The sequence below is a fragment of the Protopterus annectens genome, chromosome 11.part0, assembly GCF_019279795.1.
Source record: "Protopterus annectens isolate FY-2018-M chromosome 11.part0, PAN1.0, whole genome shotgun sequence".
Lineage (NCBI taxonomy): Eukaryota > Metazoa > Chordata > Ceratodontiformes > Protopteridae > Protopterus > Protopterus annectens.
Window position 1 is genome coordinate 525691515 of NC_056745.1, and position 22120 is coordinate 525713634.

A 22120-nucleotide genomic window follows, 5' to 3' on the forward strand; every position below is an offset into this window, starting at 1 on the left:
TGTGTTACATAAACAAGCAAGGGGGTTCACACTCCTACCCCATTTGCAGACTAGCCATGACTCTATGGAACACAGCTCTAGCTTGCAAAGTGGATCTACAAGCTCAGTTCCTGCCAGGGAAACAAAATGTTCTGGCAGACAGCCTGAGCAGGAACCTGTCAGACCCACACGAGTGGATGCTAGACACCCAAATATTCAAGATGATTACAGAAGCCTGGGGCTGCCCGGACATAGATCTATTTGCATCCCCCCTCAAACACCAGTTACAGATTTTTTGCACAAGGACATTTCACAAACTAGCATGGAAAGTGGACGCTCTCTCATTCAGTTGGAGAAACCTCTCGGGGTATGCCTTTCCTCCACTACCTCTTCTTCTACAGGTGTTATTAAAAATTAAGCAGGACAAATCCAAGATGATTTTACTGGTCCCAAATTGGCCTAGTCAGTTTTGGTACTCAACACTGATGAATCTATCCCAGGAGCCTCCTTGGATTTTACCTCCGATTCCAAATCTTTTGTCCTAACACCAGGGCCAGGTTCTGCACTCTCATATCTAAACTCTCAGCCTGGCGAAGTCAGGGTCTATGATTAATCCTACCCTTCCCAAACAGGTCATGGATGTCATCTTAGAAGCCAGATGGCCTAGCACTAGAAAATCTTATCCAGGTAAATGGAAGAGATTTTGCACCTGGATGCATGCTCAGGATTCGGATCCTCTCATTCCTAACATCCCATTGATTTTACATTACCTGACAGACATGCTACATAAGGGTTTATCCTTCTCCTCCATAAAAATACATGCCTCAGCTATCTCTGCACATTACAATACAGATCCTCCAATCTTTTTGCATCCACTTCTGAAACAATATCTCAGAGGAGCAAAGAATTTAAGGCCCCCTAGGACACCACCAATACCTGCCTGGGACCTCAACTATGTTCTGGAAAAACTCACTCTGCCTCCTTTTGAGCCTGCTGCCACATCTGATATTAAGTATTTATCATGGAAGACCGCTATCCTATTGGCTTTGACTTCAGCCAGGAGAGTCTCGGAGTTACAAGCACTCATGGCTGTGGAACCTTATATTATTTTTCACCAAGACAGGGTCTCTTTAAGGACTAATCCTACTTTCATGCCTAAAGTGGTTTCCAAAGTGGCTTTAAATCAAACTATTCACCTGCCAACTTTTTTCACTAATCCACAAAATAAGGGGGAAAGGATCTTGCATTCCTTGGATGTACACAGGCAACTTCATTTTTACCTGGACAGAACCAAGGATATCAGGAAAACAGAGCAACTGTTTGTTTCTTATGCAACAAATTCCCAAGGCAAAGCTATTTCAAAACAGACCATTTCTAAATGGATTGCTCATGGAATCAGATTTTGTTACTCTCATCATGGAAAGCAAATCCCAGGAAAAATTAGGACTCTCATCATGGAAAGCAAATCCCAGGAAAAAGTAGGACTCACTCTACCAGAGCTGCTGCTACTTCAGCTGCCTTTCTCAGGGGAGTACCTACCAAAGATATTTTGGAAGCTGCAACTTGGAGTTCAGTGCATACTTTCTCTAAGCACTATAATCTCCCTCTTTACTCTAAGCCTAGGGCAGGCTTTGCTTCTGCAGTCTTGCAGGGCCTTCTAGCCGCCCCTTCTACTCTATAACCACCACCCTTTATCTCAGCTTTGGGATTCAACCCTAAAGTGATGACTGCAACAGTGAAACACGATGAACATAGTACAGTTGTGTACACTTACCATAAATGTAGATGTTAGAGTGTCTTCACTGTTGCAGTCTGGGTTACCCACCCTCCTGTCCCCTCTTATACTTTCATTAGTGTGGTTTCCTACTTCACCCTTCTTCTGAGGTGTATTTGCTACAGAGTATGGGGGTTGTTGTATATTACGTTTTTCTTTTACTATTAGCCTACACTTTTGGGCAGCTGACATTTGGGGCAAGAAAAACTGGAGAACATGGCGTCGGCTGGCAGCTTTGTACTCCTAGCGCTCTGACGTCAGGGAGCATGACTGAACAGCCAACGCCGGACCCAAACTTTGGGATTCTGGCCGACCAAGGGCTGCCTGCCGGCAGGAAGAACCCTACAGTGATGACTGCAACAGTGAAGACACTCGAACATCTACATTTATGGTAAGTGTACACAACTGTACTATCTCTCACCCATCAGGACATCCCCATCCGGACTTACAGGGCCTGAAGCTAACCACATGGTTTCTCCACTTCCAATGATAGCAAGATATCCCAGGCTTTCTTCCCCCATTTGAGATATTTTGGTCTTGGCATGTAGGTCTTCAACATGTAAGATTTATAAAAGCAAATGGAAAAGATTATCTATTTGGGCTGAACAAAGATAGATAGATCCTTTTACAGCACCTGTGGCAGTCCTATTTCAGTGATGGAGCTAGTTATCCTCCTGTCAAAGTCCAGTTAGCAGCCATATCGAATTTTCATTTTAGCTTTGATTCCTTATCCCTTGCTTCTTCTAAGCTTTGTAAAGCTTTTCATAGGGACATTTTCCTGCTCTGGCCTCCAGTGAAAGATCCTACTCCACCATTGTGGGATCTAACACTGATTTTGCAAGCTTTGGTCCACCCGCCCTTTGAGCATGCAGCTACTGTGGATTTGAAATTCCTTTCTTGGAAAACTCTCTTGTAGCTATCACGTCTGCAAGAAGAGTATCTGAGCTTCAAGCCCTTTCTTCTAAATTTCAGTGTTTGATTTCTTAAAAGGATAAACTTACCTTGCACACTAATCCTTAATTTTTACCCAAGGTGGCTAAGGAAGGGAACATTAACAGTCAATCCATCTTCCAGTCTTTTTTCCAAATTATCAAAACAAAGGTGAATAATGCCCTCCATTTGCTTGATATTCATAGACAGTTTCAGTTTTATTTACATAGAACCAAGCCTTTTAGGAAGTCTGATCCAGTTGTTAGTATCCTTTTCAGTTACAAAAAGAGGTAGATCTATTACCAAAGTCTCACTAGCCAGATGGCTGAAAGAATGTATACTTTTAGTTGTTATTCCAAAAGTATTCCCTTGCTAAGACCTATTAAGGCTCACTCTACAAGGTCTATGGCTACTTCTCAGTCTTTTTGGTCTAGAGATTCAATTGAGGATATTTGTGCTGCAGCTACTTAGTCTGATACCCACATATTTATTACGCATTACAAATTGGACATCATATCTAGGAGTAGAAGTGCTTTTGATTCTGCTGCGCTTTGGAATATCCTCCCATGAGGACTACCCTGGATCGTAGTAGGGGGGACTCTGTCCCACAGGTTAATGAAATGAAGAGGGCAACATCAGATAAAGAAGTTATGTTCTTTTCATAACATTCCATCTGTGTTGTCCATCTTCATTTCCATTAACCTTCCTGCCCCCATCCCCCTATCCTAGTCTTTGGGAAGCCTGGTTGAATGTTTAAAGGAATTTCTGTTCCGTGTGTTGAGCTCCTGAGGTTGCTTAATTATAGAGTTGTGTTTCTGCTTTAATGTAAACATGTTTAGGAACCATGCCCTTTCTGGCAAACTCGATCTAAAGTATGTTGGGGGAACGGGGCATTGTGGACATAGGGAGGAGCTCAAGTTAGGAAGCTCAAGCTGTAAAAAAGTGGACAATTAGTTCAGAGGACCGGAACCAACACCCACAGGTTAATGGAAATGAAGATGAACAACACAGATGCAACTTTATGGTAAGAACATAACTTAATCATTTTTTCCCTGTAGTGGTCCTTGAACACATAGGCAAATTAACATAAAAAAATATGTATTTTAACATTTTTCCATTTAAATACAATACACCTTACTTATATTTTATTTGTTGCTATCCAATATTACAAAAGAAATTGCTGAATTCCTGACATCCCATAAACCTCACGCCTTCTCCTCCTGAACATTTTTATGCATGTATTGTTCCCATAATTTCCATTTACTTCAACGTAGTCAGCTCCTTCTCTTTTCTGAAGATCCCTTTTCCAGTTATTTTCTCTATTTTATTATATTTAGTACCTCAAATACTGTTGGTGTAGACTTTGATTTCCATCCTATGTACTTTTCAGTCAGACTGATTGGGATCTGTAGGCAGTATATTCAGTGGTGGATAAATTCTCCTCTGGTCTCTTTAGGTCATCCTTTTGTTCTCCATCCTCCAGGAGCCACTGTGAATAAGGATGTATTCCTTGGGTGGGGATGGTGCATTTTGAGGAGAAAACTGTCCAAGGCACATGATCTCTGGCAAGAGGCCAGTCTTCACAGAAAATTCTGGACATGTGGGCAGTACTCCTAGTACTGCAGGCAATCCAGGACTCACTCTCCCTATGGATGTGATTGCTGTCCTGACAGATAAATGCCTGTTGTGTGGTTCATCAGCAAAGGAGGAGGAACCTGTTCATACTGTTTGTTGTGGGGACATGAGGCTTTGGCAATGAGCAGCATCTTCCCACCACTTTCTTACTGCAGTGCATATCCGGGGAAAGTCAAGTCAACTCTTCCTGGCTATGTTCCTGCTCTATAACCTAACCTCTTCACTCTCCTTATATGATTACTAAACTCCTATGTCTTTGGCTACTAGTGACTGATGATACTTTCTCCATATTTATTTTTTTTATTTTTATCTTCACTTGTTGATACTGGTACAATAATGCTGATTAATATATCTCTGTTTATACCTCTCTGATTGAATTCATTGAATTCTGCTTTAATGTATATTTTCTGTATATATTACTGTAATCAAATAAACTAGATTCCTGCTTTTATGTATATATTCTGTATATGTTACTGTATTTACTGTTTGTAACACTATTTCTACTTCTGCACCGATTAATGTTTATATTTTTCTGTATCTAGGTTCTCGTTGGAGTTTTTCTCCCTGGGTCTCCACTGAAAATGGGCTCTTTTAGGCCCAGTGGACTTTCCCGGTAAACAAATGCAATAAATAAACTGCACTAGTGTTCTCTCAATCAGATACTGGTTTCCATGATTTACAGCAACTGGGGCCAACCTTGCTGCGATCTGTTTGTACGCCCATCCAGTACCAAATGCAATCGCTAACTTCCCAAGAGAGGCAGCCCCTGAGGAATGGTCTGGTCCAACTTGGCCCCCAAATTTCCTTTGCACTTGCCCTCCAACTCCTCTCGCGACCAAATTTCTGTAGAAAGCATCCAGGCAAAGTTGATTTTCATGGCCCACTTTTGGAGTTGACAAATATGATTCTCCTTCCTCTGGCCTCTTCTTGTGTGGCCTCCATGGGTGCTGGACCCTCATCCAGATCTTATTTCTCACCTGCCCAGCAAGCCACACCTGGACATCAAATCTTTGAAGGTGACCGTTTGGTTTCTTCACTTCTAATGATGGCCAGAAGATCCAGGCTTTCATCCAGGGTGATTCACATCTTATCTCATCTTATTTTATGGATGTGCAATAACTAATTGCAATACTAAGGTGGCTCGCCTACACACTGAAGGATTGTAAAGTGCAATATACAAACTGTGTAATAATTCAATCTAATCATAGATATGCTGCTATTGTTTCAATTTTACTTTGACAATATTACCTTCATATTGTTCCTTGTCTCCTGTTCTGGGATGGGTGTGGGTCACTGCTGTCCTACTTTACTTACAAATTGCTACTTATTAAATTTCTACTGTGATATTTTATTAATTTTTCTCTGTCTATATGTATAACTGTTTCCTGCATTGAGAATGAACCATTGTAATTTCGTTCAGCTACACTGCTTTGTAGTTCTGAATGACAAAGTTTTCTTTGACTTTTTGACTTTGACTTTGATCTCAGAAACTTTGCAGAAGGAAAGTTTATAATGGTAAATAGAAGAGGTTCTCCATCTGGGCCTTTGCCAAGAGTCTGGATCCTTTCTCAGTCCCTTTGCTATGATTATAAATTTTCTTTCAAACCTCTTTCAGGTAGGAGGTAACTACTACACCATTAAAGTTCAAGTGGCAGCTATCTTGAATTTAATTACTGGTAAGGCCAGACACCTGTTGCTTCCTTGAAATTGTCTAAGGCCTTTTTACAGGGTACCTGTCTCCTGCATCCTCCTCTAAGAGATTATGTTCCAGCTGGGATATTACTATTTACTCCAGGCCTTGACAAAATCTTATGAACTTGCAGCTAATGTATATTTGAAATTCCTCTTTTGGAAATCTCTTTTCTTATAGGTTCATAGGTAGGTACTAGGCTATTGGCCCTAGGGCCTATATAAGCCTAGCCAAAAATGTACCCTGGCTTTTGCCACCCAAGAAAATTATTTTCCTGTGCCCCTGTCGAGCAGAGCCACAGAAGTGATCCCTGGGGTGAATTTCCTATTTCTCATCCAATCATCAAGATTTTTCTTGGAGTGCTAATGAGGAGCTCTGTTTGACATAGATAGGTAGTCTGTTCCAGAGTATGGGAAGTCTCTGGGACAGCATGTTCTGTTTATTGTGGTGACGAGGTTTAGGTCCCTAGAGTGTGTAGCTCGGAGGGATTGGGATTTCTTTAAGTGGAGCATGTCCAACAGCTCTGGGTTTGACATAGCTTTGTATGTTAGGCAGAGATAGCCTCTGAGTAGGCGATATGCGACGGAGTAAAGCTGGAGTTTTTTGAGACGGTCTGCATAGGGCATCTGTTTGAGGCCAGTAATCCTCTTTGTGAGGTATTTCTGTGGCCTTTCCAGTTGTTGTAGATGTCTTGTGAGGTACATACCAAAAGGGGCATTGTACTCTATAATGGGTCTAATGAGTGATGAGTAGAGGGGAACAATGACCTTTTCCTGGATGAGAAACCTTTTGTGATGAGGTGAGCCACGTAGAAGGATTTCCTGACCACTGTGGCAGTGTGATTATTAAAGGAGAGACTACTGTCCACCTGTGTCCCAAGGTCTCTTGTCACATTTTCGGTGTTAAGTAGACTACCAGCTATGTGGTAGTTCATGGGTACAGAGTTTTTACCAAAGGGATGACAATACACTTTTTGGCATTGAGCTTCAGGCCATGGCTTTGACACCAAGCATCTGTCTCAGTGAGGCCCTTTTGTAGTATGTCCACATAGTTAGGAGTTTCGATTATTGCTCCTAGTTTGCAGTCATCTGCAAACTTGTTAGCCAAAGACCTTCTGTGTTAGTCTGTACTTCAGAGAAGTAGATACCAAACAGGAGAGGACCCAGGACTGAACCCTGTGGGACTCCACTTGTCACTGGTCTGAAGTCGGATTTGGAGTCTGCTACTTTCACAGTGTGGGTTCTGTCCATGAGCCAGTTGGCAACTCATCTTGTGACATAGGGATATATACCTAGTTTAGTGAGCTTATCTATAATTCCAGAGTGGGGGGTGGTGTTGAAAGCCTTGGCGAGATCTAGATAAGCTGTGTGAACCACCTTACCCTCATCTATGGCTTTGGTGACTGCTTCAAAGAAGTCAGTCAGGTTTAGGAGACATGATCTGCTTTTACAAATCCGAACTGGGTAGGGTCCAGAGTTTGGAGATTACCAATGTCTTTGTTTATGAGTTCCATGATGATACGTTCCATGACCTTGCAGACCAGGCTCGTCAGGCTAATGAGGCAGTAGTTCCCGGGGTCCGCCGTGCCTCCCCCTTTGTGGAATGGGATAACAGTCGCGGTGCTTCATTCAGTGGGCACAAAGCCTGAGGTGAGACTATGATTGAACATGGTACTTAGGTAGGGTGCCAGTTCATTCTGTAGTTCATGGAGAATGCAGCCTGTAAATATTGTCAGGTCCCATGAATGTTGTGTTCTTGGCTTTGGAGAGTGTGTTTTTTACCTGTGCAGCCGTGATTACAGGAACTTTGCATTCTTCTGGTATAGAGATGGGCCCTCTAGGGGGTGAGAGGGGGGTATCTTTAGAGTCAGTGGCAATTTTGTTTTCATAACTAGCTTTGGAGGATTTTATGAGGGATCTCAGCTTCTTACTGAGGTTGACCAGTGAGTTCCTCCAGTCATGGGATTTTACTCTTTTTTGCAACAGTTTCTTTCTTCTGTTGTAGAGTTTGTTTATGGCAGAGGACCACCAGATTGGCTTCCTTTTTTTGGAGGATAGCATATTGGTGCTATTAGGGATAGCATGATCTATGCACTCGTGTAAGTGCTTATAACGTGCATTTGTGTAGGATATAGCAGTCGTACCTCTATTGTCCATCTGCATGGGTGTCATGAAGTTTGTCACTTCTGTCTTAAGAAATGTGATGTTGGCTTTGGAGAAGTTTTTATGGTGGTTTCCCTAATTGGGGGTGGGGGCGGGATGTGGATGTCTAGGGTGATTAGCTTGTGGTCGGATCTGACCAACGAGGAATTGAGCTCTAGTGTGTAACATCGGTTGCCCATGTTGGTAATGGCCAGGTCTAGGATATTGCTGCTCCTGGTGGGGGTGTGAATAAGTTGATCCAAGGCGTTGGAATTTTTCAATTCCAGAAAACGTTGAGCAAAAGAGTTGGTACACGAGTAGTTTTCCCAGTTAATGGTGGGGTAGTTGAAATTGCCCATTATTAAGGTGTTAGGTTGTACCCTAATACTTTCCAGTGTATCAAGAAATGAGGAGTGGGAATTCTGAGGCATGGTGGGGGGTCTGTAGCAAGCTACAATTTGGATTGCGGTCTTGCCCAGAGTTAGTTGCACTTGGATAATCTCGGATGCATTATGCTGTGCAGCTGGCCTGGAGGTGTGGATATCCTTAATGAATATGGACACGCCTCCACCTTTAGTGCTCCGTTCCGGGTTAGGTGGCCAAAAGGTGTGGTATGAATTATAGCCTGGTAATGCAGGGGTGCTCTCTGGAGCTTTGAACCAGGTCTGTGTCACTGCACAGGTGTCGATGTTCTCCATTTTAAGGAGTGCCTCGAGTGAGTACATTTTGAAGTTTAGACTTCTAGCATTGAGTAGCATTGCCCTCAGATTTTGCTTGCTTGTACCTGTTAAGTTGGTGAATTTGTCATTTGAACCTTGCCTAAAAAGGCACTATAGGGGTGGCAAGAGCCTTAGCCAGAGTCCGGAATCCCAAGAGCGACAGGTGCAGGCCATCTCTGGCAAAGCATTGTGGTTTTTCGATCATGTTGTCCCAGGCAAACAAATACTGGATCCCCTTAGAATGACACCAGAAGCTTAGCCAATTGTTGAAGTCAATCATTTTGTCCTTGTACTGGTAGAAGTTACCTCTGCAAGGAGGTTTTCAGAACTGCAAGCGTTGTCTTGCAAACCATCATATTTGGTCTTTTCATAGAGTGCCACTCTGAATGAGCCCTAACTTCCTACCAAAAGTTGCTTCTGAGACTGCCTTGAATCAGGCTGTTCATCTTCCTGTGTTTTTCCGTAGATTCTCAAACAAGGATGGATATCTTTTACATTAGTTGGATGTTCATAGTCAATTACATTTCTGTTTACACCATACCAAGGACCTCAGTTAATCTGACCAACTTTTTGGTTGCTTTTCTAAAGTTAAAATAGGAACCGGTCTTTCCAAGGTCACATTGTCTAGGTGGTTATCTAATTGTTTATCATGTTTGTCCAAACTGCTAAGGGACTGTCACTGCCTAACAACTTAAAACACATTCAACTAGAGCAGTAGCAGCCTAGCCTGCTTTCTTTTCTAGAGTTGCTATTCATGATGTCTGTGATGTGGCTACTTGGTCTACAGTACATAGTTTTGTGTATCATTACAGACTAGACCCGCATTCTCAGTCTAGGGCCTAATTTGGCTCCACCATCCTTTGGAGCTTCCTTCTGTAAGTCCTCCCAGAGAGTTGCTGGGGTCTCTGTCCCATTATTTAAAATGATAGAAACCACATAATCATCAGATAAGAAAGTAATGTATTTACCATAATTCTTCACCTATGTTGCCTTCCATCCATCTCAGCTTTCCTTCCCTCAGTCTCCCATCCAAATTGTCACCATCTTGTGCTCTCGATGGACTGCTTTTGTCATTCCAGTACTTTTCTGTTTCTATAGATGGTAGGAAGAAGACACAGATCTAGTATTATGGTAAATATTTAAATTTTGTTTATTTTATTTTCCTTGTGCAACTTACCCTCTATATATTACTTTGCATTTCAGCCTCTTGGGACAGTCATGTACTGCCTTTTCTTTCTGATCTTCCCTACATGCACAACAGCCCCTTACACACTTCTCTGGCCTCTCCTCTTTCCTGTTATTGAGTCTTTTGTGCCCCTGCTGGTTAATCTCTTTTCTAATATTCATTACATTTGTAGTTTACAGTTCACTTTGGGACATTCAACACTCTTTGGAGTCATGCTTCCTTTCTCTAGTCCCCCTACACACCAGTCACAGACATTTCATCTCCTTCCTCCTTGAGCTATACACATTTCAGTACTGTCTTTAGACTCCTTTCTGCTACTCAGTCTTCCCCCATTTTGCTACAGTTGTTCACATACTCACAGTTCTGAAGTAGAACAATTACCTCATCTTGCAGCCATGCTCCCCTTCAAAACCTTTACCCAGTTCTAAGAAGCTTTCTTAAGTGCTGGCTCTACAGTGCCCCCTCATAATTTCCAGTATCACTAATAATTTGCTAGTAACCATAGAATGTGATCATGAAGCTTCAAAAAATGTTATTTATTGTCCTAGAGTTCCATGTAGTTGCTGCTGCCCATTAATACCTTCATTGTTCTTTCTGTCTTTAGAAATAAGTGCTTCTCTTTCAGTCATAGAAACTGGATAGTCTCTTACAAGAAACTTAACATTCAAACTATTTATTTCTCCATTGAAATACATTTGATGTCTGAACTTTTACAGTGTTAGATTTTATGCAAGTTGGATGCATATAGTCAGAACGAAGGAGAGTATTACTTGCACCTTTTGTAACTTACTTTTCCTTTAGTATTTGCTCAGCTCTGACCTGGTTAGACCTGTGCATTAGAAATTGAACATAACCTGTTGCCTTCTTTGGGACTATTGTGACCAAGTCAGTTTTTATTTAGGACTCTCATCCAGGAGGGGTTAGGCTGTGAAGCCTGTCCCGTTTATTCTGCAGCTAGACCTCTAAAGACAGATGTGAAAGTTGTGGGTACTTGAAATAAGGAAATTGAATATTACTCGAAAGATTATGCTTCAATGGAATGCAGCACAATGACTTTATCACTGAAAACCACTTTCAGCAGAAGGTATTGCAGTTTCTCCACTGTTGTGTAACTGTGGAGTTGGTGTATATATATACGTTGGGAGGATGGGGGTCTCCCCTAACATGGGGGCTTGCCTCCTTGCAAAAAAAGCTTGAAATCATGTTTGCTGAAAGTGGTTTTCAGGGAATCACGTTTGTGTATTTGTCTGAAGAATAATCCTTTGAGTAATCAAGAATCATCGCTATAGCACTTGATGTGGAAGCATTTGGCTGCAGGAAGAATTCAGATGTCCATCTCACTACCTTCTATAGCTTGTCTTTCACTTGTTCGTAACCAGAATTTTCTGGCATTACTTTGCTTTTTAGAGGTTGTGGACTTGGATTTGAAGCCTAGGAAACTGTTACCGCTGAGCAGTCTAAACCTTTGCTGGTATCTGTCCTGTTTCTTCCTATAGTAAAGTGCCCATTTTCAGACTAAGCATTGTGGTGAGTATCCATGACTTTTGTTGGCACATTTTTTCTTAACTAATTACATTTTGTGTCATTTTAAACTTCATTTGTTGAAAATGAGCCTGTGTCCAGTCGGAATTTCCCAGTAAACAAATGTAAATAAATAATATCCTTTTTAAGCAGTCACAATCTAATTGTACTAAAACATGATTCATTACAAGTAGCATTTTTATCTTAGTCTACACTTAAGTATAAATCTTCATCAGAGTATCAAACTGATTGATTAACACACATTGATCACTATTGTTTTGCAGCGAAAATTCAAGGTATGAAAAATGCTATACCAAAGAATGACCGAAAAAGAAGAAAACAGCTGGCTGAAGAAATAAACAAACTTGAGGCAGACTTGGACCACAGACATGAAGAGGATCTAAAGCAGTTTCAGCAGACTGTGAGAAAACAGACTGAGGTATTTATTGTATTTTATTTTTAAAATATTTATGTATGGGAAGTCTGCATTGAGCTATGACTGATTTTTCAGGTACAGTTATGGAGGCCAGTTTTAGAAGAAGAGTTATGACGGAGGCTGGTTTTAGAAGAAAAGATGTACATATCTTTACATTCAGGTAACTGTGTCCATACCATGGGGCAGCACAGTGGTGTGGTTAGCATTATCACCTTACAGCAAGAGGGTCTCCAGTTCTATTCTTGGTTGTGGCGCTACCTGTACGGGGCCTGCATGTTTCATGTGGGTTTTCTCTTGGTGCTCTGGTTTCCTTCCTCATTCCAAAGACATGCAGTACCTAGAATGGACACACAAAATTGGCCATAGATGTGAGTATGTATGCATGTGTGTATGTGGTATAGATGCACCATGGCAGGGCTTTGCTACAAGGTGGTGTGAAGCCTGGCTCTAGATGATTACCACTGTTGATATGCAACCCTGACCCCATGTGCCAAAATGGGGGGGGGGGGAAGGGTTATGGGTGGATTGAAGGATGTCACTACCATATGCACAGTTTAATTTAGCTGTAAGTATGTCCAATGCCATGCAGTAAATAACATTAAGTTAACTTTCAGAGAATGCTGCAAGTATAAATCTGGATACAGTGGTAACTTGCCAGTGACAGGACAATGTTTGGACCTGGAGAGAACTGAATGTTAAGCAGCTGTTGAATGGAACATTAGAATATGAGGAAATGAAAGGAGCTTTTAGAGTAGAGGCAGTGTATTGATTGCATAAGACTATTAATTTGGATAAATTAGGTGTTAATGGAAAAAAAAGCAGTGGGTAAATTATTAGAGGGATAAAGATGAGTGCAGGTCATTGTGCATGAGCAGTTATTTTTTTTTTTTTGAATGGGTGATAAAATGTTAATTTGTACTAAAAAGGCAGGGCAATTGCTTGAGTGCTTGCAGTAATGTGGAAAGCCCTTTGTGGAGAAGCTTTTATACTGCTCCCTTTCCACCACAGCATGCTGTGGTTTTCCTTCAGGAAATGTTTTTGTTTTGTTATCAAAACAAGACCTTGAATCAACAGTCTACTGCAGTCTTCCAACAGTTTTATTTTAGTCAGTATAAATAAGTATACTGCAGTCCTTCCATGTCTGTTGAGCAGATAGCGGCAGTTAGTCTAGTGCAACTCTGTTTGCTTGACTTTCATGTGTTTAGCAGTAGCTTTTAAATTGGAAGTGAAAAAGTTTAAAATACATACCTAAGCTTCAGAATATACAATGAGTTGATCTCTCCCTCAAACTAGATATCCAAAGTTGCACTAATCCATCAAAGCCCCCCCCCCCCCCGCAAAGATGTTAGATGTTCTTCATCTCACATTGCTGCAGTCCTTACACTTGGGTAGTCCACTGTCCACGGTCGGCCCGAATATCAAAGTATAAGGCTGACGTCGGTCAGGGCGCATTTAACTGACGTCAGGACGTCAGGGTACAAATGCGCATGACCGGCGTCATATCCTCAGTCTTTTTTGCCGCATGGTCCGATGCAGAAGCAGCATTGCAAGTGCCGGTTGGCGTTCTGAGATTTTTCGATTTAGAAGTTTCAGACCGAGTTCAAAGTTGGCTAAGTACCCCGTTGGGGAATATTTTAGTTTTTTCTTGCCTCAGTCATTTACCGGATGTCAGAAAAAGTTAATAATTGCGTTTCTTGTGGGAAACAGATACCGCATAGAGATTATCATACTTTATGTATTCCTTGCTTAGGGCCTGAGCATGACGTTGTTGGCTGTCGCTCTTGTGCTAGATTTAATAAACGCACTATAAAGAGAAGGTTGGATTGTGCAAGGTTAGTCTTTGGGAAGCGGTGCAATTATAAAATGCCGTCGGATGCTCCGACGCCCGCTTCCTCGAAGAAGCGCAAGGACAAGACAGTTAAGCCTAGGCTTGAAGACAGTCTGTACCGGACGCCGGTTCTTTAGAGGTGTCGGTGGAGCCGGTGGCTCCACCGGAGATTTCTTTGTGTTCCCAGAGTGAGACCTTATTATTGCAAGATGTGGCCTCTCAGGAGGCAAGTCAGGCTGAGGGGGCTTCTCAGGTTACTATACTCCCCTCCCTTCCTAAGGTGGCTAGGCCCTCTCCTTCTGTTTCTAAGACTTCTCCCAGGGGCAGGCCAGGTTTAGCTTCAGTTGGTGTTACCCCTAGCTCTTCAGGTACTATGCCCAAGAAGCATGTGCTTAAAATGGCAGAAGATTTGATTACTTTGATTAGGGGTTCTATGCCCCCTCCTGCTAAGAGACCTAGGGTGGAGCCTGAGCTGGGGGGTTTTGAGCAAGCTTCAGATGTTTCAGAGTCTTCAGCTGAAGACTTGCAGGAGTACTCTCCTTATTCTGATTCTGATGTGGATGATTCTACTCCTTCTGCTACTCCTCCTGAGGATTTTTCTTTTCAGAAACTCTTCATTCCATGAGGGAGCATTTTAAGTGGGAGGTCAGGACTTCTCTGATTCCAGGAAAAGGCTTAGGGAATTTCTGTTTTTACCCCAGCATAGGCCTTTGGCTATACCTCCTGTTTTGGATGTAGTGGAAGATGTTTTTACAGGGGCTTCTCTTAATCCTGATTCTTTGCCTCCTGCTCCTGTTAAGCCGGATAGGTATTACAGGGTGCCTGCAGTTCACAAGTATCTTTTTAAGAGTCCTAGGGCAGACCCAGAAACTGTTAGCCAGGGGCCTAAGGGTGTTAAGGCTTCTGTTGTTAAGAATCCGGTTCCTACAGATAAGGAGGCTAGGGCCTTGGATAGATGGGGAAAGAAAGTTTATACTTCTTCCACTCTTGCTATGAGGGCTCTGAATTGCCAGTTTCACATGTTGAAATACCAAAACTATCTCCTTTCACAATTGAAGTCTAAGGTTGATGCTCTGGCAGTTGGTATTGATTGTAAAGAGTTGCAAGATTTAGTCCATGTTTCTGAACAGGTGGGTAAGCATTCTTTGCAATGTGGTTTTGATGCTGTACAGGCCTCGTCTAGGGTGGCTGCCACTGGGACTGTTCTTCGCAGGCACGCCTGGCTGAGGGATCAGAATTTGTCTGAACATGTTAAAACAAGGATTTTAGATGCTCCTTTACAATCTGACGTGTTGTTTGGTCCTCCTGTTGAGACAGTCTTAAAGAAAATGGAAGACAAGGCTAAGTCTATGCAGACTGTTAAAGATTTTTTGCAGGTCCAGCCTCAAAAGTTTAGTAGAAATTGGCCTACTAAGGGGTGGACGTATCCTTCTTATGACTCCCAGTCTAGGGGTAGATCTAGACGTGGTAAGGGCAGAGCTCAGGGCTCTTTCAGGCCTAGAACAGGGAGTTCTCCTGCACAGGCTTCGGGTGAGGGCAGGGGTCAGTCCTTTCGTAAACAGACCCAATGACCTACCTTTTCAGCTGCCAGAGCCTGCTCGTCTGGCAGCACCTTTGGGAGGAAGGTTGGCACTTTTCAAAGAAAATTGGAGTTTAATTACCCAGGACAGATGGGTATTGGATATCATACACCACGGCTACAGGTTTTATTTCCATACCTTGCCTCCTTTCAAAGGCATGCCAGACGTTCCTCCTCAACAAAGAATAGAGGCTCACAAACAGGTTTCTCTATTGCTCCATCTAGGGCCATACAGCCGGTCCCTCTGCCAGAAGTGGGCCTAGGATTTTATTCTCGCCTGTTCCTAGTACCAAAGAAGGGGAACACGTGGAGACCAATTTTGGATTTATCTATCCTCAACACTTATCTGGACATTCCCAAGTTCAAAATGTTGACGTTGCAGCAGCTTTTACCTCTGCTGGGCAAAGATCATTGGATGGTAACTTTGGATCTCAAGGAGGCTTACCTTCATGTTCCTATCAGACTCAGTTGCAGAAAGTATCTGCGTTTTCGAGCTGGGACTTCTCACTATCAGTTCTCTGCATTGCCCTTTGGCTTATCTACTGCCCAGAGTGTTCACGAAAGTTCTGGCTCCAGTGATAGCTTTCTTCAGACTAAAAGGAATACAGATCTATCCTTATTTGGACGACTGCCTAATTCTGGCTCAAGGAAGGGAAGAGCTTCTTCGTCATTTGGAATATGTGATAGCAGTGCTAAGATGCCTAGGGTATTCTGTGAACGAAATAAAGTCCAGTCTAGTACCCTCTCAAGACATGTGCTTTCTGGGTGTGAGACTGAATACAGCAGCCCAGATGGCCTTTTAACCCCGGACAAACAAAAGAGTCTATCCCTTTACTTCCATCAACTATCTCATCAGTCCGGGCTGACTGCAAGGACAGTCCTTCAAGCCTTAGGGTTCATGGCATCTTGTATTCTGGTGCTTCCCAATGCCAAACTGCATATGAGGAAGCTACAATGGTATCTCAAAATGTATGGACACAGCACTGCCAGGATCTGGACACTGTCATTCAAATAATACCTTGCATTCAGAAGGAATTTTTGTGGTGGGCTCAGGAATGTCACCTAAACAAGGGACTCTCTGTGACCCGGCCAGAGGCAAGTCAGATTTTAACGACAGATGCCTCAGACAAAGCTTGGGGTGCTCATCTAAATGGAAAGTGGATACAAAACAAGTGGCCTGTCAGACTACAACATCTACATATCAACATGAAGGAGATGTTAGCAGTCCAGTTTGCATTAATAGCTTTCAAGGAATTCCTTCTTCCAGGACAGGTGTTGATTCTAACAGACAACACAACTGTCATGTGGTACATCAACAAGCAAGGGGAATGCATTCTTATCCTCTATGCAGGCAAGCAATGATTTTGTGGGAGACTGCTCTCAGTTTACAGCTCAATCTTCAGGCAAGGTTTCTGCCAGGAGCACAGAACTCCTTAGCAGATGTGTTGAGCAGACAATTATGGATCCCCACGAGTGGAAATTGGATCCTCATGTATTTCGAAATTGACAGTGTCATGGGGAACTCCAGACATAGATCTGTTCGCTTCTCCACTAAACCATCAGCTGCCAAAGTTTTGCACGAAAGGTTGCATCCCACTGCTTGGAGAGTGGATGCTCTTTCTTTCAATTGGAGCAATCTTCATGTGTATGCCTTTCCACCTCTGCCTCTCCTCCCAAAGGTACTTCTGAAGGTCAGACAGGACAAGCCAAGGATGATTTTAATAGCTCCAGATTGGCCTCGACAGCACTGGTACCCATTACTAAGAAGTCTAGTCACGGAAGCCTCCATGGCCTTTGCCTTGATTCCACACCTGTTGTCACAGGTGGACAGCCATTGCTCAATGTCAAGCTTCACTCTCTGCACCTAACAGCCTGGCATATTCTGTTTTGAACCATAATGGGCCTCCACTTCCTCAGCAAGTTTTGAATGTTATTTTGGAAGCTAGAAGGCCTAGTACAAGGAAAGTGTACGCTGATAAATGGAAGAGATTTTTATTTTGGAGTGCAGCAAAAGATTTTGATGTTTCTGAGCCTAATTTGTGTGTGGCTCTTCAATATCTTACTGAGTTACTAGACAAAGGTTTGTCTTTCTCTTCTATTAAAGTTCATGCTGCAGCAATTTCAGCTCACTATGATTGCGACCCGCCATTGTTTTCTCATCCTTTGTTCAAGCAATTTCTTAGAGGGGCAAAGAATATAAGACCCCACGAAGAGCTCCTACTCCTGCTTGGGATCTCAATTTTGTGTTGGAGAAACTCACTCTACAACCTTTTGAGCCTGCAGCTACTGCTGAGTTGAAATATTTATCATGGAAGACTGCTTTTTTATTGGCCATTACCTCTGCAAGAAGGGTTTCTGAATTACAGGCCCTTATGGCAGTTGAGCCTTTCTTGATTTTCCATAAGGATAGGGTATCATTACGCACTAATCCTTCCTTTATGCCTAAGGTGGTTTCTAGTGTGGCTTTAAACCAGACTATTCATTTGCCTACTTTTTATGCAAATCCCCTAAATAAGGGGGAAAAGATTTTGCACACTTTGGATGTACACAGGCAGTTGCGTTATTATTTGGACAGAGCTAAAGGGTTCAGGCAGTCTCAGCAGTTGTTTGTTTCTTTTGCTTTGAGTTCTCAGGGCAAGCCTGTGTCAAAACAAACTATTTCTAAGTGGATTGGGTTTTGCATTGCTTTCTGTTATTCCCATCATGGCAAGGAGGTTCCAGCTGGGATTAGGCCTCATTCCACTAGGGCTACTGCCACTTCCACAGCTTTTTTGAGGGGAGTGGCAACCAAGGATATTTTGGAGGCAGCTACTTGGAGTTCTGTGCATACCTTCTCTAGGCATTATCACCTGCCACTTTACTCTAAGTCCAGGGCTGGTTTTGCCACTGCGGTTTTGCAGGGCATTTTGGCAGCTCCTGCTTCCTTATAGTTCGCCATCCTCCCTTATCTCTGCTTTGGGATTCTACCCAAGTGTAAGGACTGCAGCAATGTGAGATGAAGAACATAGTACAGTTTTGTACCTACCATAAATGTAGATGTTCGAAGATCCACATTGCTGCAGTCCAATTTACCCTCCCTCCTTCCCCTCTGTACTTGGAGGTGGTTGTGTGGGTTGGGTTGTACATATTGTGTATATTGTATATCTTGTACATATAGTTAGTGCATGGGTGGTTGGTTATTTGTTTGCTGTCTTTTGGTTTTGACCTTTATTTTTAAGGTCTTCTGACATCTGGGGCAAGAAAAGACTGAGGATATGACGCCGGTCATGCGCATTTGTACCCTGACGTCCTGATGTCAGTTAAATGCGCCCTGATCGACGTCAGCCTTATACTTTGATATTCGGGCCGACCGTGGACAGCGGACTACCCAAGTGTAAGGACTGCAGCAATGTGGATCTTCGAACATCTACATTTATGGTAGGTACAAAACTGTACTTTTTCTGTGGAAATGTGTTTTATGTATATCGTAGGAACCATAAGGTGTAGATGCTTGATGCATTTGCTGCTCTGTGGCTAGATGCAGTGGCTGCAGCGTAGGTCTGATTGCATTTTTAGTTTGTTCTGGGATCTTAGTCTTGTATTTTATTTTGCAGTTGTGGAAAAATTGTGTTTCTGCATTATTCTGCCCTTCTGATTCCACAAGTAGAATTACTTATAAAAGGGTTGTGTCAGGTTCGATCCTGTGATACAAAAGGACTGATGGAAAACATTTGATTGAATTTTAATTGATCTTCATTGGATAATTAACTTATGATGTCATTTATTTTTTTGAGTATTTAACATGATGAGTTTATGCTTCAGCCCACATTTGATGAAGTTGTTGAAACGAAAACAGATTTTTAACTACATTAATGGTGTTTTTTATACTTGAATAAAAGTGTTTTGCTGCATTAATTCCCTCCGAGGCTTTATTGTTTCACTTTGTGAGGTAGTTCTCTGCTTCCTTGTTTGGTTTTTATCACCTCGTTTTTGCCTTACTTTGGTTTACTGCAGTGTAGGTTTCCTTTATGGCAACATGTGCGAGTGAAGTGTAACTTAAGTTACAGTTCACCAGTTAAGCTTTAGTTTTGTGACAGTCACTTTGTCCTGAAATTTTTCTTCCATATGAAGTTTCAAACCCACAGTGTCCCTTTTCATAAATTTTAGAAAAATCTATTAACTATAGACAGGGGTCCAGGGAAGTAAATACTGTGGGAAGAAATATCCGGGGAATTGTTTGGCGAGGCTTGTATAGGTCCTAGAGCCGATAGCCTAGTACCAACCTATGAACAGAAAGTCATAAGGAACCACCGGTGGTGATATTTCTTGAGTGTCGAGTGAAAGCTTATGGGAGATGAGGGTGTAAACCGTGATAAAGATTTTTCTGGGACAGAGTTTTAATTGAATGGTAATGAATATGAAAGAGTTGATGAATAGGAAAACATTATAGATGGAAAGGGATAACTTTATGAGAAAATAATAAAGGTACAAGGCTAATTGTTGAACATCTGTAATACTACTACTACTACTAACACACTGCCTCACTGGCGTATGGGTAGTAGTGCCTGCTGTCCTCTGTCTGGCAGTCTAGCAAAGCTTAGCGCTCCTCCCACTGGCTACCTATGGGTATGATGAACCAATCACCTGGCAGTACAGGGAATGCCTTTTAGACCCAAAGACAGAATCCTTTCAGTTTTCTAGTGCCGCAGTAAGAGAAGAATTTCTTAGAAGACTGCTCTTAATTCCGGATATCTTCAGCTGCTGAGCTCAGATAAGAAATCCTTTGGAGATTTTTTCCTTCCTCTTTTTTTTCTATCGTTGAAATAATGTCTTCTGATGGTTTGACTGTTTTTTCTGATTAGAAATTTTTGTGTGTGTGTTTCTACTTTGACAAGCATAGCAAGGCCTGTGCTATTGATTAAAAGTTTCATTTTAAAGTTTTGACAGGAAAATTTGTTGATATTACATTTATGATTATTTGAGGTGATTGACCAGGATTACAACATTTAAATGATTTTTTCATGTAAAATCACACGATTGTTGCCATTTTGTATGTTGAGCATTTTTGCCAGGAATTTTTCATCAATTTATTGTTTCTTTCTTGTCTAATACTGTTTTAAAGCTCATTTTGACTGAAACTATTTTTTTTCAAAATAAGTGGATGTTTTGTGCACGTAGTTTGTGCTTGGAACTGTGTTTGTGAAATTCTTTCTTCAGTGCAGTCTTTAATAAGTAAACCCCTCAGAAATAGTCCTCAGATTGCTTTTGGCACCATTTTGTATGTTTAACATTTCTGACAGGAATTTTTAATCAGTTTATGATGTATTTCTTGTCTAATACTGTTTTCAGCTGTGTCCATTTATTTGGACTGAAACTAGCTTTTTTTACATAATCAGGGTTTTATGTGTATATTCTGTACTTGGCACTGTGTTACTGAAACTACAGTCATTTTATTCAGTGCAGTCTTCAGAATAATATCCCAATGGAAATAAACTTCAGATTGCTATTTAGAGGGAAAATAGTGGGATTTTTTTTTATTTTATTGGGCTGACCATGTCGCCAGTATTTTGTATTGATTTGGCTATTTTTTTGTGCCCAGACTTCATGGACTCAAGTACAGTGCCCCTCCACTACCACAGTCTACCCCTTGTGCACCTGAAGAAAGTAGAAATAAATCAAGAAATATGTCTCGACATATGGCTTGTGACTCCACAATAGCCTTTGGCAGGCTATTGGATCACTCTCCTTCATTTGCCTCTGGATTCCCTGCTGTGGTGGTAGTACCACAATTGTGCATGACATGAGAATCAGATATATCCTTTGGGGCTGTACTGCTGCCTGTTTAGGTTCAGGGGTGCAGGATCTGTTGCCAGTGTTGATATGCCTCCCTCTGGGGATTCTCCCAGTAGTGTAGTGCATGGAAAAAAAATTGACTGAAGACCCATAACATTGCAGAGCCACAGTCTTTGACTGTGTTTCCAACTGAGATGTTGGCTGTGACTAGATCCATTGTTCAGGTAATTAATTATGGGGTACAAACACGGGGTATGAGTATCGCCGATGCCCCAACACATTCAGCCACCTAGGGATCCTTATTTTGAAGGGGATCCAGATTCTGAGGTTTCAGAAGTGTCAGTCTGATCAATCAGATGTTCTTCATCTCACATTGCTGCAGTCATAACCTGTGGGTAGTCCGCTGTCCTCGGTCGGCCCGAATACCAAAGTGTTAGGCTGGCGTCGGTCATGGTCGCTCAGATCTGACGTCAGTACGCCGTGGTACTAAAGCGCATGACCGACACCATATCCTTAGTCTTTCTTGCCGCATGGTCCGAAGCAGAAGCAGTGTTTGCAAGTGCCGTTCGGCGTCCTGAAATTTTCGTATTCTGAGTTTCAGACCGAAGACCAAGTTGGGCTAAGTACCCCGTTGGGGAATATTTTTGTCTTTTCTTGCCTCAGTTAAATCCGGATGTCAGAAAAAGTAAATAATTGTATTTCTTGTGGGAAACAGATACCTCATAGGGATTACCACTCTCTGTATTCCTTGCTTGGGGCCTGAGCACGACGTAGTCGGGTGTCGCTTTTGTGCTAAATTTAATAAGCGCACCATTAAACGCAGGTTAGATTGTGCTACACTTGTCTTTGGTAAGCGGTGTAATTACAATATGCCGTCGGATCCTCCGACGCCCGCTACCGCTAAGAAGCGTAAAGAAAAAACGTTAAAGT

At 42.2% G+C, this 22120-nt stretch overlaps 1 protein-coding gene across 2 annotated transcripts in view; it reads left to right on the plus strand.

Annotated features, from left to right (window-relative positions):
• Nucleotides 1-22120, plus strand: part of OTUD6B (OTU deubiquitinase 6B) — a 1944790-nt gene that overhangs the window by 568533 nt on the left and 1354137 nt on the right. For both annotated transcript variants that reach the window (XM_044088034.1, XM_044088035.1), the window contains exon 2: nt 11860-12014. In XM_044088034.1, coding sequence (XP_043943969.1) covers nt 11860-12014 — 155 coding nt within the window. The remainder of the gene's footprint in view (nt 1-11859; nt 12015-22120) is intronic.